We start from the raw sequence: 20,899 nt of genomic DNA, 5'->3' as shown, positions 1-20,899 counted from the left end.
TGGTCACACAATACATCAGAATTGCATTTTCATTTATTAGACTTGCATCTGAGCATGTGAAAATGCTTTGCAGATTACACTCATTATCATTGTTTTACAAGGTAACAAATACACTGTGCTCTGGGGTCACCACTATAGCTACAGCCACAGGGAAGTTAAAAGAATTACATAAGCCTGAAAAGATGGTTGACAAAAGACACTTTATTGCTAATAATACTGCACAAGCTACAAGCACATGTTTACAATTCTACTGTCAGAGTCAAACAGCTGGAAGCAAAGAATGTCTGTATTAACCCCACCTTAGGCAGACATCAGAGAGATTGCTTTGTCAGAAGCTTTACATTTGTAATGTTTTTTCTTCACATTCTTAGCTTTCAAACACTAATTATAACATTTCCAAAATTTTACATGATAAAATATTTGAAGAAACTGCTTTTATTGCCATACTTAAAAGCAATAAGAGTTTTGGAAACATTAATACTATTTCTATTATGAAATGCATAATGAGTTGATAGGTTAATGAATCTAGGTGACATATATTCAGCTTTATAATGTCATGTGGAACATTACTGTGAAGCAATTCACTTTTCAGAATGAAAGTTTCCATTGCATAAAATTGCACCACAAGATGAACATACCTAATCATTGTGTAAAGAAATTAATATAGAAATAAACATTTCCAGTGTTGTTTCACGTTACATGTATTAATCAAATGTGATATTAACCTCTGTAGTACCAACAATATTTATTGTTTTTGATGAATTTGTCTACCAGACTGTATGATGGTTTTAATTTTTTTGAGTTAAACTTAGCTATGAAGAAAAATACTAGTACTAGTAGATACAACTTTTCATGACAAATTTCATAGTCAGTTCTTTCTGTTCTGGGCCAGTATCACCTTAAGAAGAATATTGTTAGTAAAAGTTGAAACAATTAACAAATTTCATTAGTTTAGACTAAAAATCTTTTAGCCAGTCTGCAACCATGTTTGGCCCAATAATACACTCTTGTCTTGGTTGCTATATTTTATTATTATTATTGCTCTTGATTACACATTTTACTTTAACACCATTTTCAGAGCAAATCTGTTGCACAGAGAAGTAACATTAAAAGTATGGGACAAACTTTTATATGACCATTGTTTAGAATAATTGTGGTGATACCTAATGGACACATAGTACCTAGTCAGAGTGTAAAGCATCTTAGTCAAGATCAGAATCCAAACTGGTTCCCACTGTGCAGTGTATCATAAAGTAAACATGTTCAGCCACCAGGCAGCAGTAGTGAACAAAAACATATAAACCACTCCATCTACAGGCCACAAGTGGCCCATCGGGACCATCTGACCGCCGTGTCATGCTCAGAGGAGGATGCGGATAGGAGGGGCATGGAGTCAGCACACTGCTCTCCTGATCGATATGATGGTATTCTTGACCAAAGCCACTACTATTCAGTCGAGTAGCTCCTCAATTGACATCACGAGGCTGAGTGCCCCCCAAAAAATGGCAACAGCGCATGGCGGCCTGGATGGTAACCCATCCAAGTGCTGACCATGCCCAACAGCACTTAACTTCGGTGATCTCATGGGAACCGGTGTAACCACTGTGGCAAGGCCATTGCCAGGTTAACAGCATATAGCAAATATAATTTCCCACATTAATGTTTAATGTGAAACAGTTATTCCCCTCCTTAAACATTCTAATCGCAGCATAAACATATAATATTCTAAAGTCATTTTACAGTGTACACTATTGTGCATTGAAAGTTGTGTGACGTGAACCATGTGATGCTGCATTTACAATTTTTCTTTTTTTTAAAAAAAGAAACAAGCCTGTAGTTGTTACATGTGCAGAAAAATTGTCTGACTGTAGTATTAATACATAACTATAGCTAACAATACTACATTTATAGAGGAACATGAAGAGGGAACTTTATTTTTAGACCCGGAGAGGAAATAAATCTTATATATGACAACATAGATGTGGGCTCATATAAAAAAACAATGATGACAGCGATAACACAATGATAGTAATAACAATAAAAACCATTGACAATAAAAGACACTGAATACAGTAATGACAGTGAGTAATACTGACAGTGACTCTGAGGGATTTAGATTAGAAAATAATATAAAAATACTTAAAGTAGCAGATGATTTTGCTATTTGGGCAACAAAATAACTGATGATAGCCAAAGTAGAGAGGATATAAAATGTAGACTGGCAATTGCAAGAAAAGCATTTCTGAAGAAGAGAAATTTGTTAATACTGAACATAGATTTAAGTGTTGGGAAGTCACTTTTGCAGGTACTTGTGTGGACCACCAGCATGTGTAGAAGGGAAACATAGACAAGAAACATTTTAGACAAGAAGTGAACAGAAACTTTTGAAATGTAGTGCTACAGAAGAATGCTGAAGATTAGATGGATACCTCATGTAAATAATGAGGATGCACTGAATAGAATTCATGACACAACTTGACTAAAAGAAGGGATTGGTTGATACGACACATTCTGAGACATCAAGGGATCACCAATTTAGTACTGGAGGGAAGTATGGGGATAAAATTTGTAGAGGGAGACCAAGGAATGAGTACAGTGGACATATTCAGGAGGATGTAGGTTGCAGTAGTTATTTGGAGATGAAGAGTCTTGCACAATATATAGTAGCTAGGAGAGCTGCATGAAAGCAGTCTTCAGACTAAAAACTACAACACAACAATATAAGGAATATGTACCTAACTACCTCACCAGTTGCACAACTTAAATTTCCTTTTTATGTAGTAAACAACATCTTTCATTTCAAAAAATGTAGTTTCATCAAAAGGGTAAGTTCATTGAAGATTTAATTACAAAGCTTTGTGCCACAAATTGTTCCTTGTGGCCTCGTTTTGAATTACAGGGTATCTTTGTATACCTCTTGGATGCAGTACACATCTGTGTAATTGACAGAAAATCAACTGAATGGAAGATACTAGTGATTAACCAGTTCTCTCCAGTCACTTTTACTTTAACACTGAATACTGAAATATTATTCTAGTATATCCCAAAGACAGACCCCCCATCAACAAGAATAACAAGGCAGTTCTTGAAAATGCATCATGCTGATAAAGTGATATATTTGAAACACTTCTAAAATGAATGTGGCATATACAGAATGGTGGCTAAAACTTCATTTCAATAACAGTGAGATGTCATTCGCAGATTTAAGTGTGTGTATATTAGACAGGTCAACAAGAAACAGAAATACTATACTTTTAGAAATACATAAGAAACTTAAGTCCATTGAGTTAAAAATTGAACACCTATGCATATATTGAAAGTATTCTCCACGGTCTGATAAACTTTTAGTAGACTGCTAAACTTTTAGTAGACTGTTATATCATACACAATAGATCACATGATGAAGTAGTTTCAGAATCATGAAATAATTTTTATTTTGTTATATTACATACATGTTACATTAAGCATAATTGCAAAATCTGTAAACTGTTTGGAATATGATGAAGGTAACATGAATCTTATTCATTACCTCCCTCAACATCACTGAAATGCTAATGGTTACAATGTTGGATAATATTTCAGGACATAAGACATAGAAAAGATATTCATAAATAAAGCCCCACTTAGCTGATTAGTAGGGTATATATATAAAAAGAAAGTAATGTAATTTTATCAGAACTTACTTGAGTATATGCATATGTTATTTGATCTGTTTTTGACTTTTGTAATACAATGTCCATTTTGTTAATTACATCAACAGTGCAGCACAAAAATTTTAGTTATAATAAATTATTTGAAACACTTTCAGATTCAGGAAGCAGTAGTATGTCTTCTCGCCTAAGCCCATCAAGTTCAGGTTACAAGTCACAGTCACAGCGGTCTGATGCAACACTGTCAGCAACACCTTCTCCAACAGCCACTCCAGCTGCACAGTTCACTTCAGTTGCTTCACCAGTAAATGTGAGTACCATGTATCCACTGTGTGAAAAGAAGCTACTTTGTTGTCATATTAACTGCTGTAACATGCTTTTAAGCTAACAATATACGAATTATAAATTAAACATAATTTCAGCCACTGTTCATAATATCTACATGTTTTTAAAGTAGTTCTGACTTTGGGAATCATCATTCTAGATATAGGTTTTTAGATATTACGGTTTATTGTTTTTTCAGAACTGATACAATAATTTGCAAAAAAATAGAAACAAATAAATAATTGCACCCATTTAATGGTAATTTGTTTGAACAAAACAAAGTGAAACAAATTTGAAATATCAAACTCTGAGACAGTAGTACCAAGGCATATCCATTCTTCAAATGAGAACTTCAGTTGAATGAATCTCAACAAAAAAATATGAGGGACTAAAATTTCTGGCAATCTGATTATGGCATGGAAATATAGAATGAAGATAAAATTTTTGCCTTGAAAGCTCAGAGGATGTACTGTCCTAAATATTTCATAAAAGACTCATACACATCATTACCAAAAATTTATAGTTTTGTAATCCTCACTTTAGGGCCAACCACCGTTATTTAACACAAGTAAACTTCTGTAACAACAAATGAAAATTGTCTGCTAGTCCATAAACCATATAATAATAATAGTTCTTGCTATAAATATCATAGGTAATAACTCCAGATAGAAATTTATTATGTGAGACCAAGCACTACTTGGTTCTGCATATATGTTGCTGTTGTTGTTGTTGTTGTTGTCTTCAGTCCTGAGACTGGTTTGATGCAGCTCTCCATGCCACTCTATCCTGTGCAAGCTTCTTCATCTCCCAGTACCTACTGCAACCTACATCCTTCTGAATCTGCTTAGTGTATTCATCTCTTGGTCTCCCTTTACGATTTTTACCCTCCACACTGCCCTCCAATGCTAAATTTGTGATCCCTTGATGCCTCAGAACATGTCCTACCAACCGGTCCCTTCTTCTTGTCAAGTTGTGCCACAAACTCCTCTTCTCCCCAATTCTATTCAATACCTCCTCAATAGTTATATGATCTACCCATCTAATCTTCAGTATTCTTCTGTAGCACCACATTTCGAATGCTTCTATTCTCTTCTTCTCCAAACTATTTATCATCCATGTTTCACTTCCATACATGGCTACACTCCATACAAATACTTTCAGAAATGACTGCCTGACACTTAAATCTATACTCGATGTTAACAAATTTCTCTTCTTTAGAAACGCTTTCCTTGCCATTGCCAGTCTACATTTTATATCCTCTCTACTTTGACCATCATCAGTTATTTTGCTCCCCAAATAGCAAAACTCTTTTACTACTTTAAGTGTCTCATTTCCTAATCTAATTCCCTCAGCATCACCTGACTTAATTTGTCTACATTCCATTATCCTCATTTTGCTTTTGTTGCTGTTCATCTTATATCCTCCTTTCAAGACACTGTCCATTCCATTCAACTGCTCTTCCAAGTCCTTTGCTGTCTCTGACAGAATTACAATGTCATCGGCAAACCTCAACATTTTTATTTCTTCTCCATGGACTTTAATACCTACTCCAAATTTTTCTTTTGTTTCCTTTACTGCTTGCTCAATATACAGATTGAGTAACATTGGGGACAGGCTACAACCCTGTCTCACTCCCTTCCCAACTGCTGCTTCCCTTTCATGTCCCTCTACTCTTATAACTGCCATCTGGTTTCTGTACAAATTGTAAATAGCCTTTCGCTCCCTCTATTTTACCCCTGCCACCTTTAGAATTTGAAGGAGAGTATTCCAGTCAACATTGTCAAAAGCTTTCTGTAAGTCCACACATGCTAGAAATGTAGGTTTGCCTTTCCTTAATCTATTTTCTAAGATAAGTCATAGGGTCAGTATATGGAAATTGTAATATTAATCCCAGTTCCACTTAAGACCACTTAAGTTATTTTGTGGTGGAAACTGCATGTACATCAACTGAAGCACTGTACAGCATATGGCTAATTGATCTAGGTAAACAGCAATGGTCATTATAGTTCATTGGTACAGGAAGTCAGCCACTACATGGTCATACATCTGTCCACTATGGAAGTTCACATGACTGGCATGTGATATCACTAGTTTTGATGCCACTGACACCATTGTCAGATGTGGGCTATGTTGTCAGAGGCAGACATCATACTGGAAGTGGGAGAAAGAGCCCATGATGATTAACCACATGCACCCCAAGGAAGTGCCTGTGAAGTCATCATGAAACTGGTCCCAAGGCTACATCAGCAGTGGACATGGAGAAAATAACTGTGGTGGGGTGGGATAGTGTGCCTGACAAATAGCATACTCTCAAACCACACATGCAACATTGTCATAAATACACTCCTGGAAATGGAAAAAAGAACACATTGACACCGGTGTGTCAGACCCACCATACTTGCTCCGGACGCTGCGAGAGGCCTGTACAAGCAATGATCACACGCACGGCACAACGGACACACGAGGAACCGCGGTGTTGGCCGTCGAATGGCGCTAGCTGCGCAGCATTTGTGCACCGCCGCCGTCAGTGTCAGCCAGTTTGCCGTGGCATACGGAGCCCCATCGCAGTCTTTAACACTGGTAGCATGCCGCGACAGCGTGGACGTGAACCGTATGTGCAGTTGACGGACTTTGAGCGAGGGCGTATAGTGGGCATATGGGAGGCCGGGTGGACGTACCACCGAATTGCTCAACATGTGGGGCGTGAGGTCTCCACAGTACATCGATGTTGTTGCCAGTGGTCGGCGGAAGGTGCACGTGCCCGTCGACCTGGGACCGGACCGCAGCGACGCACGGATGCACACCAAGACCGTAGGATCCTACGCAGTGCCGTAGGGGACCTCACTGCCACTTCCCAGCAAATTAGGGACACTGTTGCTCCTGGGGTATCGGCGAGGACCATTCGCAACCGTCTCCATGAAGCTGGGCTACGGTCCCGCACACCGTTAGGCCGTCTTCCGCTCACGCCCCAACATCGTGCAGCCCGCCTCCAGTGGTGTCGTGACAGGCGTGAATGGAGGGACGAATGGAGACGTGTCGTCTTCAGCGATGAGAGTCGCTTCTGCCTTGGTGCAAATGATGGTCGTATGCGTGTTTGGCACCGTGCAGGTGAGCGCCACAATCAGGACTGCATACGACCGAGGCACACAGGGCCAACACCCGGCATCATGGTGTGGGGAGCGATCTCCTACACTGGCCGTACACCACTGGTGATCGTCGAGGGGACACTGAATAGTGCACGGTACATCCAAACTGTCATCGAACCCATCGTTCTACCATTCCTAGACCGGCAAGGGAACTTGCTGTTCCAACAGGACAATGCACGTCCGCATGTATCCCGTGCCACCCAACGTGCTCTAGAAGGTGTAAGTCAACTACCCTGGCCAGCAAGATCTCCGGATCTGTCCCCCATTGAGCATGTTTGGGACTGGATGAAGCGTCGTCTCACGCGGTCTGCACGTCCAGCACGAACGCTGGTCCAACTGAGGCGCCAGGTGGAAATGGCATGGCAAGCCGTTCCACAGGACTACATCCAGCATCTCTACGATCGTCTCCATGGGAGAATAGCAGCCTGCATTGCTGTGAAAGGTGGATATACACTGTACTAGTGCCGACATTGTGCATGCTCTGTTGCCTGTGTCTACGTGCCTGTGGTTCTGTCTGTGTGATCATGTGATGTATCTGACCCCAGGAATGTGTCAATAAAGTTTCCCCTTCCTGGGACAATGAATTCACGGTGTTCTTATTTCAATTTCCAGGAGTGTATAAAGTCAGCTGATGTAGTGGCATGCCAGTTGCTTCATTCTGAAAATCCCGTAGTAGACTTGAGGAAGGATTTAGAGCTTCCGAAGTTGCAGGGAGGATCACATCACCAACCACCACCATTCATCAGCTTGTGTGAGGAGCACTACACCTTGCTGAAACTAAATTTGGTGCCACCAATGAAAAATAACTCAAAGGGCTGTGAATTCTGAACTGGAGAACTTGGTAGTCCAACCTCAATGGACAAATTTCAAGATTTGTTGAAGAAACAGGTCACACCTGGATACTGAAACAACATCCTGGGAATCTGTAAGAAACTCATCAAACAATTGTTCCAGTTCTCTGTCTATTTGAAACCAGTCCCCTGATGGTCAAACTGAGGAAATGGACCTTCCACAAGCTGAGAAAGTGCATCCACATTTGAACAATGAGCAGGAAGGTGACAGGGAATGGAGTTTTGGAAACTGGTCAAATAGAGGGTCCATCACTGAAGGCAAAGTCTGTTATGCTTTGGCAGTTTATAAACACCAAATATTATGGGCATAACTTCCTTTTTTAACTGTGCACTCTTCTGAACACTGAAAGGGGACTTTCTTTTTATGGTGATGATTTAGAGGGCAGGCTATGAAAGCTACCTGAGTAATAAATTGTGCTTAGTAATTTACTTGTTTTAGATCTATTTGAGGGCCCTTTTGTGAGTTTGGGCATGGGCATATTCTAAATAGCATATTCTTTGGTGGTCTGAAGTCTCTCTTTGCTCAGGACATATTTTAACTGGCTGAAAGAAGGCACATAACGAAAAGTTGCATGTAAGGCTTTTCTGTGCAAGGGTTGCAAAAACCAGACATAAATTGTGCAAATGTTCTAGTGTCATGCAACCAGTGACCAGAATATTGTCAAAATAATTCACACAGTATGGAATCTCTGCAACAGTCTGTTCAAGAAACATGTTGAATATATTGGGGCCACTAGCCATGTTGGAAGGCAACATGGTACACTGATACAGTATGAAAGATATATTAAAGACTAAAATCTTCCATGATTCTTCATCAAGAGGCAACTGAAAATATGCCTACACTAAATTGGTTTTAGAGAAGTGTTTTCTTTATAAAATTTTTGAAAAATGTTCACCTGGATGAAGCAAATAATAAGAATCAATATCTTGTTGAACATCAATGGTTTGCTGAAAGTCTCCACACAACCAAAGAGAGACCTCATATTCTAACAGTTAAGGCCACTGACAGTAGGAAATGAGGGATAAAACCTTTTGTTGTTCTTATATGTTGAGTTCAGACTTTGCCACCACCTTAATGGCTCACAAATTTGGACAAGCTTTGCTAAATCTTGAACTTGGTATTGGCTTTAAGGCAATTTAATCCTGAAAATCAACTACCTTCACAAACCAAATGGCACTGTAAGTTGCAAGAAGGTGTATCAATGACTTCACAGGGTACTCACAAGCCGATGTAGTGCACTACATGATGTAACAAAAACCCAGATACAGAAGATGGCCAAAAATGTTTTCAACCAACAGATCCATCACAGGCAAAAATGACAGCGTCCTAGGCATCTAATTATAAGTGACTGTCATTTGCACATGACCTAAAAGTGACACCTCACAGTGGCCGTATGCCTACAACTTTGACAGCACCTTGCTGAGTGAAAGACTGCTCACACTAAAGTGTATAGACTGGTAAATGACTGAGAATGATGTGCCAGTAAAAAAGGAAGTCTCTGAAATGCCTTGCACTTTTCCATTTAACAAAGTTTTTCTTGTTTCCAGCACATAATCACTACATGAAATGTTATTAATTTGAATCAGACCATGCCCAGTGCCTGGTGTGTGTGCTTAGGCATACTTCAGTGATGTGACATCTGTATAACCACTTATAACACTCATCATTATAATGTTGTCATTACCATCTTGGATGCAAGAAAGAACATTTTGAGCAACATGAAAATAAAGCGTATCACCGTGAATGATGTGTGCTACTAGTCCTCATCCTGAGAGAGTGAGACCATTTGACCACCATGAAAGGAACTTGTTCACTACTATAGAGTCTGTTATGGAAAACAGCTACACTCTATCACAATGGCTGTGTGAAGCATGTGGAATGTCAAAATTTGCTATAATAGCTTGTTGTACAGCTTTTGATATTTTACATGCACACAAATTCACATTGCTTCAGCCAGAGAATGGTCAGACTGTCTTATGGCTTGCATGTGGACATCCTTGTCCAAGGATAAGTGAGTCACTATGCTATATGTTAAACTCTCTTAATGTGGTTGACTAAACACACACACACACACACACACAAATTTTGATTTCTTACTCAATCTGCAATTCAACATGCATAACTTGGCATCTAACTTGTGTTGCCATAAGAATTCCAGCATTGCCACTAGTATATGGATTTTGTTGGAATAATGGTAGGGTAATTATGAGAACATGTTAGACAACAGTAACACAGGTGGATTAGACAAGAGCGCTAACTTTTGAACCAATTAATAGAACTGTAGATTTGTAGACAGAAAAAAGACCAATTGAAAATTTGGATATTTAATATCACTTGCCAAAAAGTGCTGTGTAAGGTGCTTTTCAAGTACTTTCCAGTTTTCATGATCCTCATTGAATGGCTGAAACACCATTATGGGTGACAGCATGGGACATGATTCCTATTGCTGGGTTAGCTGTTCTGCTAGAGGCTGAGAAATTTTGCACCCATTGTAATGCCTGGTGAATCAATTGTCAGTACTGTAATCAACACTTTAGGGTCATCCTCCTTTGCTGAACAGAAATAAACTTCTGTTACAACACCTTAAAATTATCTATTAGAAAAAAAAAGTTCTTGATAAAAATAATGTAAGTAATAATTCCTGATAAAAACTGGTATGATGATTTCAAGCACTACTGCGTCATTATGCATGCATATGAGAATTACAATATTAAGCAGAGTTCCACCCTATGTCATGTGGTGGTGTAAACCACACACTCATCTAAAGAACTGTCCAATACAAGGCTATGTCAATCCAGGTAATCAGTAGGGGCAGTTGTAGTTCAATGGTAGAAGCAAACTAGATAGAAGTAACTGAGAGAGAATGAGCCATCAGATAGCCTTATATTGACTGTTACAGAATTTCACATGACCACCCTGTAGTACGTTTGAATTCCCTGCCAAAGATTCCCTCACTGGCTATAGGCAGTGTTATGAATATTGATATGTTTGTATCTTCTATTTTCATGTCTGTGGAATTGTTAACATAGCATTAACTTTTTGTGATAAGTGCCATTCAATTTCTTATCTACACAGAATGTAGAGCACTAGTTACAGAATACATTATAGACAATCATGTGTTTATATATTAACTAATGATTGCAACAATTGTGTGTATTATGGAGTTCATGTAGGTAATATTTGACAGTATTAAGTAAACCCTAGGGTTATATTTTCTATAGTTCAGCTCTTAGTAGTAAGATTAAAGTGAGATGATTAGATCATTACTGGAATTTTCATTTCTTCCTTGAGTGGCAGTAAGCTACTGTGTGATAGGTGTTATACTAATATAGATCCATTTGGCATTTGAATTGTGGTATATTGCTGATTCTGATAAAGAAACCAGAGCACTAGTAGGTAAGATAAGAATTTGTTTTATGCTATTGATGTGAATGAGTATACAGTCAGTAACAGAATTCATGAGACTCTTCATCTTAACATTATCCTGCCTCTGATATACCATTACATGCAAGGAAATGAAGTGCTACCAACGTATTGTGTACAATCATGAAGTCAAAAAACTATCTGAATATTGTCAGGTTGTTTGGCATCATGTGGGAGACTATATTGTTGTTGATTAATTTACCTCTTATGCTTATCTGTTGTGTTCACAAGCTAATGAAAAAACACTCTTTAGTATGTACTGTACCAATACAAATCATTTAAAACTTATCATAACATTGCTATAAAAAAAGTACTTTCTAATACAACAAACTACCCTAGACTGTCAAGAATTAACAGCATAATACACACTTTTGTCCTCAAAATGGTCTGTGTTTATGTTCATTCCACAATCATACTGAAGTAGCATTACAGAAAGGACTACCACAAAAGTCTGAAAATGTAGTACCAGGGACAGTGTGAGTAGGATGATGTGGTCCAGTTAACAAATTATTCAGTGTCTCAATTAAGTCAGTACAACTGACACAAGCAGAAAAAGCAGGCATTAACAAGTGTGCAACTTTTCACAATTTTCCCCATTAGAAGTGCAGGTTACAGAATCAGGGTAGTGACAAAACTCATGGGGGAGAATCTGTCTTAAGATTTCTTTACTGCTTGTTGATCTGGCTGCTAGTGGCTCTTTCACAGAAGAGGTAAAACCCTGGTCTCCAGTGAGATTAGAACTGAAAATTAACATGGTCTTTCCCTTAAAGAGCCAACACTTTACCACAAAACTAGCCTACAGCTGTAGCCAAAATTACTCCCTTGTTGTCCCAGTGATGGCTGAGTTGGAGAATTAACAATATTTATGGCAGAGTAAGCTGCAGTTTCTGGTTGAACAAGCTACCTGGACTCAAAAATATAAATTTGTTACCTCCATGTCATCCTTTAAGTGAGAATCATTCAGAATGTTTAATCTAAATGACAAGAAAATATTTAGTGAATTTATCAGGATAAACATGAACCACTGCAGGAAGAAAATCACCAGTCAGATAGTTGCCAAATGAATTCTACAATTTTGCCAGTTCTCCATTAGACTAGTGACAGACAGATTATGTTTGCTCAGTTGATATGCAGAGTGCTGACATGTTGACTGGGAGCAAAAATACATAGTATAGGTCAATGAGTTTTGTTCACATTCCAGTAACAATGATTTGGAACAAAACTATGGTTATGAATAATATCCAGCTGCGCTGACTGCAACTGTAATGTTATAAATAAAGAGCAAGGGAAATTATTCAGGTTACTCTCTTCTTCAGGAGCTGTCATATCTATTTTTGTTTTTTGTCTTAAGTGAACTGTAAACTAAAGAACTCATTCCACAGAAGCTATTAGCTTACTTAGCATCACCAGGCACTATTAACTTTATGGGTAAATAACATTTATTTTAATATTATATTCTTTAAAAAAGTTTTCCTTATGAAGCCATCATTTTCACCATCTCTAACACATAATAACACAAATGAGAAGACAACATAACACTGATTACAAAATACAAATATCCACAAAGAAAGTTCATTAGCTGTGAATAACTTATAGTTTCAGACTGCAAATGCAAACTGTGCAAGGAAATCTTATGGAAAGACCAAAAAATATGACTCAAAAGCCACAAAGAAAATTAAACAAGTCAATGGTTGCAGTCCAAGTTCTATTTCAACTTCTTATAACATGAAAGGAGAAGCAATTGGGATGAGAATGCAAAACAAAGGACAGTAATGTATCAAATATATCATTCTTAAGCAAAACTGTGATACATTCTATAAAAATCAAACAGATGAAAACTGTCATCTACTTGTTACAATTACATGATGATGTTTGGTCAATAAAAGTGAAAAACACATGATGAATGAACTTGTCATTTCCCAGACAGCTTAAGACAGGGAGGAGCCAAAGTAACAAGATGAGGCTACCGTAGGTGAGCTTGGAGCAGAATTTCTATGCAGTACTCACAGTTGGCACCTTTTGCTCATAGTTTATTTCCCAGTACTTTCACACTTACGACACCTCTATGCTATCACAACATTCATATGTCAACTACCAAATTGTGTTAAGGCAAACTGTAATGTTAAATATTACGGTACCTGTGGCTGAACCTAACTCAGTGGACAACAATAATTGTAATTTCATTTTATCGTGGAGACTATTGAAAAAACTCAATAATGCTGGCCTCGGCAGCTAGAGACTGTTGTCATGGGTGTGTGTGAAATGAATTTGTGTGTATATATGTGTGTGTGTGTGTGTGTGTGTGTGTGTGTGTGTGTGTGTGTGTGTGTGTGTGTGTGTGTTTGTTTTCTGTCTATCTTGCCTGTTTGGCCAAAAGCTTTATTTGACAGTCTTTTTGTTGTGCCTATCTGTGATTCAGCAGGTCCCCTATACAGTTAGTAGCAACAATCCTTTTCATAATATTGTCATTATTCCATCCTGGCTTTTCCATTGTTTAACAATTCTGTCCACAACACATCAACTTGTTTTCTGATGCAATTGCTCAGTGACTCTTACTTAACTATAAGTTGAGGGTCAGATAAGTAGGGCAAAACCAGAAGTACAAACAGACATGGAGAACAGACACTTCACTCTGTACATCACCATGGAATAACTTGAAAAAGTTGAACATTCCTAAGGGAATGAGGTTGATGAAATAAATTAAGCATTTCAGGAGAAGACCAGAATCAAAGCTTCAGTAAGCACTTCCATTTTGAAATTGCCCCTACACAGCATACGTTTCATTGAACACCTCTTCAAAGTGTTTTAGACACTTACTTTGATGACATGAAGTCACAGTGGGCAGTGCCCACCACCTGATAGTATTGTCATTGCAGTCCCACTGTGATGAAGCATGTGACCTCACTAAGTGACACAATTATTCCACTATCCAAAAAAATATGTGGTCAGTCACAGATCAATGCTCTTAATCTTGGTACTAATGAAATGGTTTAGATAAGGCTCACCAGTAACACCTTGAGCTGCAAGATGAGGATAAACAAGTCATCAGTTATATACCACCATCCTCTCTCTAGCAGTCGGATTAATTCCACATATTTTTCAAATTGATGCAACTGAACGGGAAACATGCATTACTTCTAGTCTCCACATGAAACCCAACTAACACCCTGCTGTATCATCAGAAAATGTGGCTAAAAAGGGAAACCCACCAGAGATCACACAGTCAAAACATCACGTGGTGAAAGAAGGGTGAAATTAAAGTAACATCTATTTTGGTGCCAACACTCTACAGTTTGTAAGAAAATGGTACTCCTTTTGGTGTCTCAGAAGTATGTAACATCAATGACATCAGAATTTAGTGACATTGAGTAATGCAGTGGGACTATTGATAAAAGAAATAAGAATTTCAAAGCCTATTAAAAATAAATTTTATCACCATTAAACGTATATAACATTATATAATTAACAGAAATTGAAAACAAAAATATATAAATTCTATTATTTCATTGTTTGTTTTGATATTGTTACTTTTATACTTAAAGAGAACCAGTGCATTTCCCAGCATGATATATATCATAAAAACAGTCAAAGCATATAAATTCAGAGGATGCTGCAGTCGCATTTTTAGTGGAAATATCATTAGGAAAAGCAACATCATTAACATGCTAAATATCTCACACTCCGGCAATAATTTTGTATCAGAGCAAAAAATATCAAAGCATTTTCTCAAAATGCAGAGCCAGCAACTGATTGCAGATCCAGCAGAGTATTTTGTTAATTACATCACTTCTACCTGTTATTACCATTTACTGTACAATGAGAATAGGGCACTTGTGTAATGTGTGACTGTAATTCTTTGCCTGTTGTACTGATAAAAATATATGTAATAGGACAATATCCCAGTTTCATTGGCAACCAGGCCATTGTATAAGTAGGAATGACTTTGCTCATCCCGTGAGTCAATAACGTACAGAAGTGGCTCTATTTTTACATAGGATCATAAACCTTTATCCAAAAACTGATTATAGATTTGTTCGTTTCATTTGGCTGACATCTATTCCTTTAACTTTGTCACCTCAGAATGATAATGTTCTCTTACTAGTGAAGTGATGCATTTTGTTTGATCCATACATATAAAAGCAAAGCAGGGCTGAATTCAGGATCTGTAGTGGACATTTGAAATGGAAACAGTTTAGCTGTTCCCAACAATTCATTAAACAAACACTTATATTTGGCGCTGACGTATATGGTATTTGGTGACATGATGTTGCCAAATTCTATGTTTCTGCTTCAAAGAGTAGTATGAGGTGTTTGAGACTCTGCATTCAAAACCTTCAAACAGCAGAGAGGCACTGCACCCATTGCCCACTGCCGCAGTGCTTGTGTAGTAATCACATCTCTGTTGTTTCTAGCCTCTGTAAAACCATCAAACATTCATGAGTTGTTCATTTTATAGTTATCCTGAGTGATTCCTCCTCTTTTCACTTGGGTCCTTCTTCAAGATAGCTGTTTTGTCATTCTGAGCTGGTGCACTTGTACACTGCTCAGTATGGATTAACCCTTTCTAAAAAAATGTTACTATCAGTTTATGTTTATCTTCAAGACGTCAGTGGCAAATTTGCTCCTTGAGACCAGCAAGACACAAACCAGTTAATTAAATGCCATCATGATGGATATGAAATAGCCACAAAATCTGGAAAGCTCACAACAGATAACTTTCTACAAAGTTTTGTGCTCTTACGTACACTGATGAGCCAAGACATTATGATCGCCAGCATAATAGCTTGTTTGTCTGTCTTTGGAACAAAATACATAACTGATTCTGTGTATCATGGATCTGACAGGTTGTTGGTAGGTTTGTGGAGGTATATGGCATTAAATATCTACACACAGGTCATGTAATTTGCATGAATAACAAACTACTGATTGGTATAAACAGTGATAGTGCCCAATAGCAGCCCAGATGGGTTCCATAGGATTTACATCAGGCAATTCTGGTTGCTGAGACATCATTGTGAGTTCATTAAACTGCTCCTCAAACCACTGTAGTATGGTTGTGACTCCTAGATACTGACAATTATACTGCTGAAAAATGGCATCTCCTTCAGGGAAGACATCAAGGATGAAGGGATGCAGGTTGTTCACAACTGTCAGCATGTCTTCAACTACTACCACAAGTCCCATGCAAGCACAGGACACTGTCTACCATAGCTTAATATTGCTCCCTCCAGCCTGTGACCATGGTGCACTGCACATTTTGAGTTGCCGTTCACCTCAATGGCAGCGTTTGTGGAGATGACCATTGACCTAATGTGATTCACTTGAATAGCCGATACTTTTCCACTGATGAACAGTCAAATACTGAGGGTCCTGTGCCCACTGCAGTCATAATTGATGACGTCATTTGGTCACCATGTGTATGCGTAGGGGTGATCTGCTGCGGAGCTCCATGTTCAACAATGTACAATGAACGATGTGTTCCGAAAGAGTTGTGTGTACACTGGCATTGTGCTCTTTCAACAGAGATGCTACAGATCACCATTTGCACTACTTCACCAAGCAGACAAGTCTCCAAGTCCCTCTGGATTTTTATGCTTTGAATTTTTTTAATGATATATATCATGCAAGAGGAATTCACTGGCTCTTTTTAAGTATAAAAGTAAAAAATCAAAGCAGGCAATTAAATAATAGAATTCATATGTTTTTCATTTTAATTACTGTTCATTATATAAGGTTATATAAGATTAATAGTGATAAAATTTATTTTTAATGTGGTTTGAAATGGTTATATCTGTTATTAACAATTCCATTGTTTTTCTCAATGTTACAAAAATGTTGATGTCATTGATCTTACACACTTCTGCAACACCAAGACACACACACACATAAACAATGGTATTTGAACACAGTGTGGAAAAATTTCAAATCTTTGCTCTTAGCCATTACACTAGTATCAAAACTTTGACTTTCATTTTCTTGCAAACTGTTGAGAGTTGTCACCTAAGACAAAATAGGTGATCTGTTATTTTCACCCTTCTTTCACCAAGTGGAATTTTTTCTGTGTCAGAGGGTGATCTATGGTATTTCCCTTTTTTAGCCACACTGGTGAGCCTTAGGTAAACTATTTCATTCGTATCAAGACAAAGGGCGTTGATCTGGGTCTTACTACAAATTTTTCGAATAATGGACTAATTGTGCCACTTAGTGTGACTACATACTACATCACAGTGGGACTGCAATGATAATAGTATTGGGTGGTGAATCAATACTGTAGCTGTGCAATAGTGGTTTTCTTTCCCTATGTATGTGCAATATGTTACATTTATTTATGTTCAGTGTCAACTGCTAGAACCTGCACCATTCATCAGTCCTCTGTATGTCATTCTGTAAATTGATGCCGTATTCTGGTGTTGATACTCCCTTATAGACAAATTCATGATCTGAAAATATTCTTAAAGAGCTTGTTACACTTTCTACTAGATCATTTCTTCCTAAGGGTAATCCAGAAATTACCTTTACATCTGTTGATTTTGCCCTGTTAAGAGTGATGTGTTGAGTTCTACCTGCAAGGAAGTCTTGAATGCAGTCACATATCTGGTTAATGCTCACTAAGCGTATATTGTTTTCACTAAATGGCAGTGTTTTGACTAAATGGCAGTGTGGGACAGTGTAAAATACCTTCCTGAAGTCAAGGAACTTGGCATCAACCTGAGTGGCATTGTCTATAGTGCCAACAGAGTGAGCTGAGTTTTGCAAGAGCTCTGTCTGTGGAATTCATGTTGGTTTTTTATAGCAAAGGTTTTTGTTGTCCAAAAACATCATAATTCTTGAGGGCACCCTGTAACACTACTAGTCATTTCCTTTCCTGTTACACTTGTAAATAGAGTGAGGGGAAAATGACTGTCTGTATGCCTCTGTATGAGCCCTAATTTCTCATAGCCTATCTTTGTGGTCCTTATGGACAATGTATATTGGTGGCAGTAGAATCTCTTAGCAGTCAGCTTCAAATGCCAGTTCTCTAAATTTTCCCAATAGTGTTTCTCAAAATGAATGTGACCTTCCCTCCAAGGTTCCCATTTGGATTCCCAAAGCATCTCCAGACACTTATGTGTTGTTCAAACCTACTGGTGACAAATCTAGCAGCCCACCTCTGAATTCCTTCAATATCTTCATTCAATTCAATCTGGTATGGATCCCAAGCACTTGAGCAGAAGTCAAGAATATGTTGCAACAGCATCCTATCTATGGTCTACAGGTGGACTACTCATTCCTAAAATTCTCCCAACAAACTGAAATTGACCATCCGCCTTCCCAACCACAGTTCTCACATGCTCGTTCCATTTCATATCGCTTTGCAATGCTACACACAGATATTTAAATGACTTGACTGTGTCAAGCAGGACACAAGTAATACTGTATCTCAACATTAGAGGTTTGTTCATCTGCATTAACATACATTTTTCCACATGTTGAGCTAACTGCCGTTCATCATGCCAACTGCAAATTTTGACTACATTGTCTTGTATCTTCCTATAGTCACTCAACTTTGACACCTTATCATACACCACAGCATCATTAGGAAACAATTGCTGACTACTGTCCACCCTGACTGCGAAAACATTTATGTATATGGCAAGTAACAGAGGTCCTGTATACTTTCCTGGGCACTTCCGATGATACTCTTGTCTCTGACAAACAGTCACTGTCAAGGGCAACATACTGGGCTCTATTAATTATCAAGTATTTGAGCGTCTCACATATCTGTGAACTTATGACATATGCTTGTATCTTCATTAACAGCCTGTAATGGGGTACCATGTCAAATAATTTCCAGAAATCTAGAACTGTGCAATCTGCCTGTTGCCCTTCATCCATTGTTCATACTATATCATGTCAGAAAAGGACAAGCAGAATTCCATATGAATGATGCTCTCTAAGACCGTGCTGATTCATGGACATAAGCTTCTCAGTCTCAAGAAAGTTTATTACATTTGAACTGAGAATATGTTCAAGAATTCTGCAGAAAACCGAAGTTAGGTATATTGGTCTGCTTATTACTATGTCATCCATACAGGAATATCTCCAATGGTCAAATAATAGTATGTTTGTATGATTCCCCAGTGTGAACAATTTCTTGAACATGAAATTTAAAACTTTGGCTTCCATTTTGATATCATCAAATGCCACACCAGACTGGTCAACAAGGAACTGAACTGAAGCCTTAGACCTGCTTAGCAATTTTCCGTAAGACCAAAGTTTTCTTTTGTTCTCTGCCAGATTGTTTGCTAAGGTGTGACCATGGTAGTTGCTGTATGCTTCATACATAGATCTCTTCACTGATGCACGAGTCTCTACTAACTTTTGCTTGTCATCGTTTGTGTGTTCCCTTTGGAACTGAGAGAGCAACAGCCTCTGCTTCTCTAGCATCCTCCAGATTTTGTCATTGAACCATGGTGGGTCTTTTCCATCCTTCACCTGCTTACATGACACATAACTCTTCTGACCATGATTTACAATCTGCTGAAACTTTGCCCATAATTCTTCTACATCCATCTTAGAGGAACTAAGTAATGTCAATTCACTGGCTAAGTGAGATGCTAACAACTGTCTATCTGCTTTATCTAGCAGAAACACTCTCCTAGCCTTCTTGACAGATTTATTAACTTTTGTAATCACAGATGCCATAATGACATCATTATCACTTATCCCTGTTTATATACTGACACTGTCGATAAGGTCTGCTCTATTTTTAGCTACAAGACTTAAGATATTTCCATTGTATGTGGACTGCAGAGCTAGCTTCTTAAGACAGTTTTCAGAAAACAAGTTCAAAAGTATTTTGCATGACTGTCTGTCTGTACCCCCCCGCAATGAATCCATAAACATCCCAGTCTATACTCGGTAGATTAAAGTTGCCTCCAACTAGTACTGCATGATAGGTGAATTATGAATTATTTTTACTACTATTTTGTGAGAAAGAGATGGGAAACCATTACACATTTGATTAGGCAAGAGTCAAAATCTGCCTGACAATGATGCTTGAACTAACTGGTGTTACCAACAAATTCATTAAAATAGAAATATATTGTGGTTGTGGTATTATTATGCCTACATTTTTAAGTCCTTTTTTCCTTTTTTAACCAGAGCATGTTTCAGTACAATAAATACTTAATAGGAAATGTGAAATTACCATAGAAAATTGTTGCATAACACACCAAAGAAATGCAAATATGTTGAGAAGCCACATTTCTCATGCTTTTGACAGCAAAATCAGTATTTGAACAGAAAGCAAATGTTGTGGAGCTCAGTCATTTGAGAACGTGTATAATACTGTATTTCCAAGTTCTGATCATTTGGAAATTTGAACACTTAGTTTTACATATATCTTATCATTTGTGTAAATGTTTGTGATTGTTCCATAAAACATTTTTTAATGAGGCCAATTGTATGGAAAATATTGAAAGGTTAATAAATATTCTATTCCTGTGCTCTGTTGTTACTGAC

The 20,899-nt window shown here is 37.9% G+C and overlaps 1 protein-coding gene and 1 pseudogene across 1 annotated transcript in view; one reads left to right on the top strand and one right to left on the bottom strand.

The window, feature by feature from the left end:
• The window catches only part of LOC124722882 (cAMP-regulated phosphoprotein 21), a 768,630-nt gene that overhangs the window by 601,404 nt on the left and 146,327 nt on the right, over positions 1 to 20,899 (top strand). The window contains exon 11 of the mRNA XM_047248019.1: positions 3,809 to 3,960. Coding sequence (XP_047103975.1) covers positions 3,809 to 3,960 — 152 coding nt within the window. The remainder of the gene's footprint in view (positions 1 to 3,808; positions 3,961 to 20,899) is intronic.
• LOC124723571 lies at positions 1,504 to 1,621 on the bottom strand (annotated as a pseudogene).

The sequence above is a fragment of the Schistocerca piceifrons genome, chromosome X, assembly GCF_021461385.2.
Source record: "Schistocerca piceifrons isolate TAMUIC-IGC-003096 chromosome X, iqSchPice1.1, whole genome shotgun sequence".
NCBI lineage: Eukaryota > Metazoa > Arthropoda > Insecta > Orthoptera > Acrididae > Schistocerca > Schistocerca piceifrons.
This window is presented reverse-complemented; position numbering and strand designations above follow the sequence as displayed.